The sequence below is a fragment of the Poecile atricapillus genome, chromosome 32, assembly GCF_030490865.1.
Source record: "Poecile atricapillus isolate bPoeAtr1 chromosome 32, bPoeAtr1.hap1, whole genome shotgun sequence".
NCBI lineage: Eukaryota > Metazoa > Chordata > Aves > Passeriformes > Paridae > Poecile > Poecile atricapillus.
The window spans coordinates 3,358,150-3,368,668 of NC_081280.1; the positions used below are offsets into that span (position 1 = coordinate 3,358,150).

General features: G+C 52.5%; 1 protein-coding gene across 2 annotated transcripts; it reads left to right on the forward strand.

The window, feature by feature from the left end:
* Positions 1–3,907: 3,907 nt before the first annotated feature.
* Positions 3,908–8,760, forward strand: LOC131590214 (olfactory receptor 14J1-like). Of its 2 annotated transcripts, XM_058860163.1 has the most exons (3): positions 3,908–4,636; positions 6,351–6,468; positions 7,705–8,760. In XM_058860163.1, the coding sequence occupies exon 3, from the start codon at positions 7,728–7,730 to the stop codon at positions 8,655–8,657; it is 930 nt and encodes a 309-aa protein (XP_058716146.1). In that variant the 5' UTR covers positions 3,908–4,636; positions 6,351–6,468; positions 7,705–7,727; the 3' UTR covers positions 8,658–8,760. The 2 variants fall into 2 exon arrangements, with proteins under 2 accessions (XP_058716146.1, XP_058716145.1); XM_058860162.1 differs by lacking the exon at positions 6,351–6,468.
* Positions 8,761–10,519: the final 1,759 nt, after the last annotated feature.

A 10,519-nucleotide genomic window follows, 5' to 3' on the forward strand; every position in this document is an offset into this window, starting at 1 on the left:
CTTGTTTACATGTTGAAAATGAGTTAGATTGTATTTAGCTAGAAATTTAGGGATCCCTTCATTTGATAAGGAGCTGTGCCACGATAAGCTAAGAAATTTTTTTTGGATTCTCTATTTTAGCTGTTTTGTAGCATTTAATTTTGTCTCAATACAGCAAAGTAGAGGCCCTTCTTTTGGTTTGGATTCTTTAGGGAATTGTTTCCCATCTGAAAGGAAGACTCTGTGAAGGCAGCGGTTGTCTGGGGCACAAATACAGGTCATGAAGAAACAAAAGACGTGGCCGAGACCTCTTACATCCCACACTAATGAGTCAGCCAAGGGAAAGGTGCATTTGGGAGTCATGCCTGGGGGAGGAGGGACAGGCAGTGGGGTTATGGCTGTCTCTGAGCTGGGGGACACGGCTCAAAGGGCAGATGGTTGAGGTTTTGGTGTCGGACTGCTGCTGCCCAGAGGATCCACTGCTACTGCAGAACTTTTCCATCACTGTGTCTCTTTAATGTGGGTGAGCCTCTGCTCACAAGTGTGGCCATGTAAGTGGGTCCTTTCAATACCCAATCACCCTGGGAGGGATCCTCACCATCTGCTTGGGTGCCTCAGGGGAAAACCAGAACCCAAAGGGAGCGTTTCATGGCTGCTTTTGGGAGCCCAGCAGCTGCTGTTGTTGCCAGGGCATTACACAGGTGACGGCCAGGGAACACCCAAGCCAATCCCCCCCCTCCACCTTTTTTCTCCTTCCAGGGCTGCCCAGACCCTGCTGTTTCTGCCGCTGCTCTGGATTTTTAGTACACTTTTAGCTCAGCATCCCTGGGTCTGCCCAGCCCCATGCTGCTCCTGCCACAGCTTCGAGCTCATTGCTAAACTGTTTGCCATCCCGGGCCTGCACTCCTCTGCTGTTCCAGCCCGGCCCCTCAAGGTTCCTGGTATAGGCCATTTCACCAACTTTATATCCCCCCACATTTGGGTGCCTTAACAACTGTAGTGGGTCGACCCTGGTTGGGTGCCAGGTGCCCACTCTGTCACTCTGTCGCTGTCTTTCCCACTGGGATGGGAAAGAGGATAAGACAGAGAACAGCCAGCAGGGTGAGATAAGGCAGTTCTATTACAGTAAAATAAAGAACTAAACAGAGATCTGGGCCTGCCTGGGCTGAAGAGAAAAAAAGTCACTCTCTACTTCCCATCTGATGTTTGGACATTTTCTGAAAAGAAAGGCTTCAGCACACATAATGGTTCTTCCAGAAGGCAAACACTGAAAACTCACAAATGCCCCCACCTTTCCTCCTCTCTCCTTGAGCTTAGCTCTCTGAGCTGTTGTCATGAGGTATGGAATATCCCTTTGGCTAACTTGGCTCAGTTGGCTTGGTTGTGTCCTCTCCCAGGATCTTGCCCACTCCCATGCCCTTTGATGGGGGAACAAATGTCAGAGGGACAGCACTGCCAGGCAGTAGCCAAAACACTGGTCTGTTCTCAACACCTGCCTAGGTACTGAAATAAATTGGGCAGGACTAGAGTTCCTCTTTTAATGCTTTTAATACAAGAATCAGCTTGGGTGGGGGCCCAAGGGGTCGCACACACCGCCACTGCTCCCAGATTCCACGCAGTGAAGGAGGAAGTTGACTTTGCCACACGGCAGAGTCGGAGCTTCCGTCCTCACAGGAGTCCGCAGGAATGCTCGTCTTCTTCGGCTCAGAGTCTAGGATGTCACCCTGGTCGAGTTCCCCCTTGGTGATGTCAGCTTTTGGGAGGAAGTCAGGGGCCTCCTCTGAGTCTTCCTCGTTTGGTGGTGCTGTCTTGATTTCTTCTTTTCAGTGCAGCTCGCTGTTTCCGGGTTCTTATCGCTCTCTGTGTCCCGTGTGTCTCTGGTCTCTCTCATTTACGTACAGGCCCTTATGTCATCCTCCTCCTCAGGGCCGGGGACGCCATTTTGGGGAGCAGTGGCGGTGATCTCCCGACGGGACAGGGACATGAGAGCAAAGGGTAAGTACAGCTAATACATAACAAGAGAAGAGTTAATAACCTGAACTTGGGATAAACAACGAAACAATTGAACTGCTTTACAACAAAGCACTAACCAAGGTTTAACACTTGCATCCGGGTTCTCGAAATTGTTTCTTACAGCCCAGTGCAGGTTGGGATGATGATCCACCCTCACAGCTGGCCCAGGGCAGGTCTGGAGTGCTTTTGGTGGCACCTTGGGCTGGCACACACTTGAGGAGTGGGTCTGTTTTCAACAATGAAACTTGGGAGTTTTAGATTGCATTAAAAAAAAAAAAGAAAAAAAAGAAAAAAAAAGGAAAATCCCCTCTTTGCCTGAGTACAGGCAGCTCTCCAAGCAAAGCAGATCCCAGCTGAGGGAGGACAGAGAGGATGGGGTTGGGGAATGTGGAACAAGGTTGTCCACACTGGCTCACACCTCAAGGCACAGCTTCTCTGAGCAGGCCAGACCTCCTGAGGAGAGACCCTGGGTCAATATCAATCACAGAATGCTGCAATCACCTCTGCTCCAAAGAGAGCAGCAATAAAATACATCCTTTATAACAGGAATGTGCATTTCTTAGAAGCTCTTTTTAGTATTTCTCCATAACTTTAGTGGGAAAACTTCCAAATGAGCTGCACTGGAGCAGAGGGAAATCAAGGCAGAGCCATGGTTTGTCAGATTTGCACAAGGCTGCTCTGAGTCCCAGGGGCTGGATGGGGTAAATGGTGGGGTTGGGGTAGGGACAAAGTCTGATTGATCATCAGCCAGAAGGGGTGTTTATTTTCAGATCTATTCAGACTGCCTGAGGGGGTGCTGGGGATTAATATCAACTGGGGATTAGAAACAGAAAAAGAAAACTAAACAGGACCAAACAATTATATCTCAATTGTTTTCAATACAGTAGATTTACTTTGAATACGCTTCTCAAATTTGTCTAATTAACCACGGAAGAACTGACGACTTGAATTTTTCCCATGGGCTTATCTTGTTTGGGAGATTTGAACAAATGTTAATGAGCCTTTGTTACTGAATTTCTCAGCTGAAGCGCTCAAGAAAGAAGAGGCCTGTGGAAAAGTAAAATTCATCAGCAACCTCCAAGTGGCTGAGGATCCATCCTCATGAGAGCAGGAATGACCAGCAATGGGCACAGCTTTGTGGCTGCCCCAGCTTTGGGATGGGCCCTGGGCCTGGAGCAGGAGCAGCTCTTGAGGGCCCCAAGGCCGGGGCTGTGGTGCTGGCCTGGGCAGATGGGATGGCAGGAGGGGCTGCAGAGCTGCCAGGATCTCCTGGAGAGGGGAGCAGGGCACCCAGGGAGCCTCCTTTTCCTTTGGCCAGGCACTTTCCCCCATGGCTGGGGCTGAGGCCTCTCTGAGCTGCAGCTGCTGCTGTGCCCTGCAGAGGGGCTGAGGCCGTGGGGCAGTGCCCAGAGCAGCCTGCCCTGAGCAGAGCTGTGGGGCCAGAGCCGGCTGGGCTGTGCTGGGGAGAGGCCCTGGCTGCTGCCGAGAGCTCAGGGCAGCTGGGACAGCTTGGAGGGGGCTGGGCTGGGCTCAGAGAGCCTGCCAGAGAAACCAGCAGTGTCCATCTCAGCCTGGGTGAGCGTGCAGGGACAGGACTCAGCCCAGGCCTTGTGGGGCAGGGCCAGCGCCTACAGGGCAAGGGATTGAAAACAGGCAAGTGGCCGAGAGAGGAGGCTGCTCTGTGCCCTTGGTGGCATGAGCAGGGCAGGGAGGGGGCCCAGGACATTTGTCACCGCCAGGCTCTGTCCCCAGGTGCTGCCAGCCCTGGCTCCTGAGCCCAGGTTTGGCCTGGGCTGAGTTTGGCTGTGGCCCAGCTCCATCCTCCTGCAGGGCTCAGGGCCTGTTGCTGGCCATGGCCAGCCCTGCCCGGCCTCTGTGCTGGCCCAGAGCCCGGCAGAGCCCAGGGCAGGGCTGTGTGTGCAGGCCCACAGGTGCCACGGGCTCTGCAGGAGCTGGGAGAGGCTGCCCAGCAGGGAGGCCATGGGGCACAGAGCCCCAGGGCTGCTGTGGGCACCACGGCACAGGGGCCGTGCCCACCCGCAATGCTCCTGCCCTGGGCTGGGCCTGCCCAGGGGCTGGGGCACCATGGCTGGGCCAGCGGGGCACAAAGGGGCCACGGAGCCGCTGCCGGGGCTGGCAGCAAGGCCAGGCACAGACAAGGAATTGCTGAGCATGGCCTGTGCTGGCCAGGGCTGGCTGTGGCAAGGGCAGAGCTCAGCTGCCCTTGGTGGCTGCAGGAAAAGTCCAGAGCCCAAAGAGCCTCCATGGCTGTGCTGGAGACCAAGGCTGCAGGAGGGAAAGGCAGGGCTGCTGTGGGATGGGGAGGGCATTGAATTCCAGCAGACACCACAGATGGGAGGCTTAGCAAGGCTTGAAGAGAAGAGAAGCTTCACAAGCCTCCAAGGGGGGATGTTACCAGATGAAAAACCATCTCCAGCTGGTGAGCACACACAGTTCTTGTTCTTCAAAACCCCCTGGCCCATGGAACTGCACCATGCCCGTTGTGTAAGAAGAATTGGAAAGCGACCAGCTCCAGTTGTGCCAACTTTTACCAGTTCACCGGGCAGTCAGGTCTGACTCTGGCATCACCAAGCACCAGGGACCACCAAAGAGACCCCCAGGACAGAAGAACACAGCTGTGAAGGTGAGAGAAAATATGTTAATGATTTCAGAGAAATTATTATCATATGTATGTTTATTCTGTGACAGTCAGTGGATATGGATGTAAAATACAGTCTGTAAGCAGGAACTTTCCTGTACCCAGCATGCACACCTTTGGGAAGAGCTATTCCCCCTTGTGCATCTGGCTGAATAAAGAATGCTGCTTCTCACTGTTCCCTTGCTGTGAAGCAGTTTCTTTTATTTTTTCCCATTTTTGGCAGCAGTCACAATGGACCCTCAGTTCCATGATGCCCCATAGTGTCACCATGGTCTCCTTGGTTCCACAGTGTCACCATGGGCCCTTTGTTCCATGAGGTTCTGTAGTAGAACATGGTCACCTTGGTTCCGTGCGGTTCCATGGTGTCACCATGGACCAGGGTTCCACAAGGCCTTGCTGTGTCAGAAGGACCCCTTGGTTCCAAGAGGTTCCTCAGTGTCACCATGGACCATTGGTTCAATGTGGCCCCAATGTGCCAAAATGGATTTTGGTTCCGTGGGGTTCTGCTGTGTCAAAATGGACCCTTTGTTCCATGAGTTTGTCCAGTGTCACAGCTGACTCCTTGGTTCTGTGAGGCCCCGCCATCAGCAAGGCTCTGAAACATCAGAGTAAGTCTCCTTAACACTAATTTGGTGTTTAAGAGGGCATCATTTATTCAGGCCTGAGGTCCAACATGGGATAACTCCTAACCTGACATGGACATGTGATTCTCCCAGTGTGTTGCTTTTACACAGTGGCTAAATGCATATTACAATTTACCCACTTCCATAAAACCAAACCCTGAGTTCCCAGATTCAGTCCTTGTTTTTCCCATCACTGCACCCTTGAGCCAGATGTCTTCTTTTCTCTCAACCATCCTTGTTGAGAAAGCAGGCCCTGCATGCCTTGTTCCTGTGCTAGAATTTCACGGACATGGTAAAAATTGAGTTAACCCTTTTGGTATCAAGGGCAAGGCTTTGTGTGGCCAGGCAGAGGCAGGCAGGACGCAGAGCTGTCAGCAAAGGAAGGGCCCAGCGAGCTGGGGCAGCTGGGGGATGACGACAGCCTGCAGGGCCAGAGGCGCAGGGCATGGACACCGTAGGGCAGCCTGGGCTGGAGAGGGCACAGGGATGGGCAGCAGCTGCAAGGCCCTGCCAGAGGCAACTTGTGCAGCCCTTGCTGATAATCTTTTGTACTCTAAGACCGACTAAAAGAACCACATCACGAATCCCACCTTGCAGATTGTGACACAGTGCCCCGGGAAGAGCCCTGAGCAATGAGGGAGGGACAGCATCTGCCTTGCCAGGGGCTGGGGCTCAGCCCTTGGCCCTTGGCACTCCTGAAACACATCCAGCTTTGCTCAGCACCAGAGAAACCTTTCCCTTGCTTCTCCCCACCTGTCATCAGTGCCTGCAGTGTTCTGCTCTCCCTGGAACCTGGGGACACTTTCCCAGTCGTGTCCCTCAGTGGGACCCATTAAAACTTCAAGAAACTTTGAATTGAAACTTTAAATTGGAGTGCCAATTTAACATTAAGTTAAACTTCTTGAGAAGTTTTTTGAACACTCTCTCAGGGACTGAGTCTGGTGGAAACAACACCAAAGCCCTGAGAGGGTCATTAAAATCCTGGTGCTGTTGCTGAGCTGGGCCAAGCTCCTGGCACAGAGGCAGCTCCTGGCAACCAAGAAGAGCTTCAAAAAGACATTTCTCCTGATGAGCAGCTTTTCTCCCAGCCCAGCAGAGCTGAGGGCACTGCCTGCAGCTACCTGGGTGCCTTAAAGCAACTGGAAGGACAAGTCTGAGCTTCTTCATGGAGAAATGCTCCCAACTGCTGGCACAGTAAGTCTCTGGCTGCGGGGATCTCCTAAAGCTGCCCCATGACAGCACTGACATGACTGTAGGGATGGCTCTGCTGCCGTTTGTGGTTTGGGGAGGATGTGCTGCAGAGCGGGGCTGCCCTGGGCACCCTCAGAGGGACAGGGCAGGACGGCTCCTGCTGCCAGGGACGGCTGCAGGGGCTGAAGCTGGGGCTGCAGCCAGGGCTGCCCAGGGCTGTCCTGCAGAGCAGCTCCTGCAGCCCTGAGGGCTCTTTGCCAGCCCAGAGCATCTGCCACCTGCCAGGGGCAGCTCTCAGCCTGCCTGGGAGCTCCCCGTGGGTGGTGGGGAGAAGTTGGAGGGGGAAGGAGCGACCCCCATCAGGGCAGATTCCTCCTGCTGTGGAGATGGTGCTGCATGGCCAGGGCTGCTCTCGGCTTTCTCCTAAAGGAAAGGGCAAGGGGCTGTCAGCTTTGTCTGTGTCACTGAGGCTCCTGCACTGTCACCCTGGGCATCAGCAGAGCTGCCTCAGCTCTCCCTCCCAAAGTGCCTCCTCAGCCTCCTCCAGCCACAGCCAGCAGCAGCAGCACCTTGGCTTGCAGCATCTCTGTTTGTCTGAGCTGCCCTTAAGGCCCTGCTGGCAGGGAGATGGCCCTGGGCAGTGCCTGTGCTGGGAGGGGTGTGCAGGGCAGAGCTGAGCCCCCAGGGCTGGGCTGGGCTGGGGAGCACTGGCAGGGACAAGGCTTGGATAGAGAGAAACAGCTCCCAATAGGCACAACTCCAGGCAGAGAGCCAGCCCAGCCCTGGGTATCCCTCCCTGTCCAGCTGCACAGAGACAAAAAAATGTCTCAGGAAAATTATTTAGAAATTGGAGCCTTTAAAAAGGCTGCTTTATTTTTCAAGCATGTTTTATGTTTAGCCACCCTGTAACAGAGGGAGGTGTAATGATCAAAGGGCACCTGTGTGGGACCAGCAGGTCTGAGTGCCCTGGGGCACAGGGAGCCCTGATTTCCCTCTGGGCTCCCCAGTGCTCAGGCTGAGAGCAATGCTGAAAGAGGATTCCTGCCCCTTCACAACAAGGAACAGTAACTTAGCAGCAAAACTTGAGCTCAAAAATAAGTAAAAAAGTGAATGAAATTGCCCCAGAGAAAGAGAAGTAATTTTTGAGTAAATTTTTACTTTTGAGTAAATTTGTAAGAAAATAGCATAGAATTGACTCAAGGAAATCTGTCCCAGCTTTTCAATGTCTTCTTTCAACAGTCCACCATGTCCAGAGTGAAGAAATGCCCAACAGCAGCTCCTTCAGCCACTTCCTCCTGCTGGCACTGGCAGACACGCGGCAGCTGCAGCTCCTGCACTTCTGCCTCTTCCTGGGCATCTCCCTGGCTGCCCTCCTGGGCAACATCCTCATCATCAGTGCCATAGCCTGCAGCCACCACCTGCACAGCCCCATGTTCTTCTTCCTGCTCAACCTGGCCCTCACTGACCTGGGCTGCATCTGCACCACTGTGCCCAAAGCCATGCACAATTCCCTCTGGGACACCAGAGAAATCTCCTACTCAGGATGTGCTGCACAGGTGTTTCTGTTTGTCTTTTTCATCTCAGCAGAGTTTTCCCTGCTGACCATCATGTGCTACGACCGCTACGTGTCCATCTGCAAACCCCTGCACTACGGGACCCTCCTGGGCAGCAGAGCTTGTGCCCACATGGCAGCAGCTGCCTGGGCCAGTGCCTTTCTCAATGCTCTGCTGCACACAGCCAATACATTTTCCCTGCCCCTGTGCCAGGGGAATGCCCTGGGCCAGTTCTTCTGTGAAATCCCACACATCCTCAAGCTCTCCTGCTCCAAATCCTACCTCAGGGAACTTGGGCTCATTGTCCTAAGTGCTTTTCTATATTTTGTCTGTTTTGTGTTCATTGTTTTCTCCTATGTGCAGATCTTCAGGGCTGTGCTGAGGATCCCCTCTGAGCAGGGTCGGCACAAAGCCTTTTCCACCTGCCTCCCTCACCTGGCCGTGCTCTCCCTGTTCCTCAGCACTGGCTTTTTTGCCAACCTGAGGCCCCCCTCCATCTCCTCCCCATCCCTGGATCTGGCAGTGTCAGTTCTGTACTCAGTGGTGTCTCCAGCCCTGAACCCCCTCATCTACAGCCTGAGGAACCAGGAGCTCAAGGCTGCCCTGAGAAAATTGATGACCTATTTTCAGAAGTATTAAACTTTCTCTTTTCTGCTGCAGAGCCTTTTGAATGTAACTCTTTGGAATCTCAGCCTTAGTTTTCCCTATTTCTGCATTTATTCATTGGTAACTTTCTACTTTTGTGTGATTTACAAATACTGTAGTATTACTTTTTGTATTTCTATATGAATATCTACCTTTCTTTTGAAACACAAAGACCTGCAAGAGGTCTGTTCCCTGTGCATTTAAATAAAAACAAGTGCCTGCCCTGACCTGTGTGTCCAGGATCATTCCTCAGCCTTCTCTGGCTCTGCAGTGAATGATTTTGAGTACCTTAACACCTCAAGGGTTAAAGGTTTGCAGGTTAAATGGGCTAACTTAATGCAGTTACTGCTGTGGAAAGTGTTTTATGTTCAACTGGATGTTGTATTAAATGCTTTTCCCAAGTTCCTTGGTTCTCTGTACTTTGCCAGTAAAATTCTGTGTGGTTTTCACCTCTGAGCTCTGTTGGTCAGAGCATGGTGCTGATATCAGCGAGGCTGTGGCTTCAATGCCTGTGTGGGCCATTCACTTGACAGCTGGAATTGCTGGTCCTTGGGGGTCCCTTGCAACTAAGAATATTCTTTGCCTCTGTGTCCCTTGAGAATATCTGCTGGGGGTTTGTCCCGTGCACCAAAGGCAAGTCAAGGAGCCTTTGGTTGCCGCCATCACTGGAGTGTTGTGGCTGTTGCAGCCCCGCAGGCTCCCAGTGGCCTCTTGTTTCCGTCAGGCCCTGCTGGCTCCCGCTGGCCCTTGGTTCCATGAGGATCTGCAGGGTCCCACAGGTTGATGGCATTTGTCCTTGCTGCCCCTCACATCCCCCTGCCCCACAAACAGCCCCGAGCCCCCCGTGAGGGACAGGCCCTGCTGTGCCAGGCCTGGGCTCAGGGCTTGGCCTTTCTGCTGCCTCCAGCCAGCCAGGGCTTGCTCAGCATTGCAGTTCCTGCTCACAGCCTTTGGCTCCCTGCAGTCCTGGCCTCCAGGATCTGCTCTCCCCACTCCCTGGGGAGCCTTTGCCACTCCCTGCCCTCACTGGGGCCACTGATGCTCCAAGGGACTTGGACTTTGCCTTTGGACTCCTGGAGCAGCTTCTTCACCCTTCTCTCAGTGCCTGAGGCTCCTGGGCTCAGCCCCAAATCCAGCCTGGGGCTGATTCAAGTTAGAATCATGTCCTCACTTTCATTAACATGAGTTAATTACAAGCTCCTGGTTTCATTACTCCCTGTTCTGGCCCCAAATTCCCTTTTTCTTAGATCCAAAATAAACCTTTTTGGCCCCAAAATCACACTTTTGGGACCAAACTATCATTTTATTTTTTGCCTAACTCCCTTTTCAGGCAAGAGACTCCCCTTTGTTTTAATCCAAACTCTCACTTTAAGATCCAAATTGCCACTTTTTGTTGATCAAAAAAATCCTCACTTTTGGACACAAACTCCCTTTTATTCTGGCTCCAAATCCCCTTTTTTATCCCAAATCTCCCTTTCTTCCCCCAAATTTCCCCCCTGGCTGGCGTTGGCTCACCTGGGTTCACCTTTTAGCATCAGACTCCCATTGTTTTAATCCAAACTCTCAATTTTACATCTAAACTGCCCCTTTTTGTTGCTCAAACCCCCAGTTTTGGGCCAAACTGTTCCTTTTAGGAGCCAAGTTTCCCCTTTTGGGTCCACATTTCCTACCTGGGCACCCCAATTCACCTTTTGTTGTGGTAAAGTTGTTAGAATGTTGTTAAGTTAGTTTCTGTTAGTAGTTGATAGCTTGAAATGGATCTTTTCCCCTATTTTAGTTGTGATTCCCCCCCACACTTCTCTTTCTCCTATTGCTTACCTGAAGTCAGGTTCCCATGGTCACTGAAGTTTTTCTCC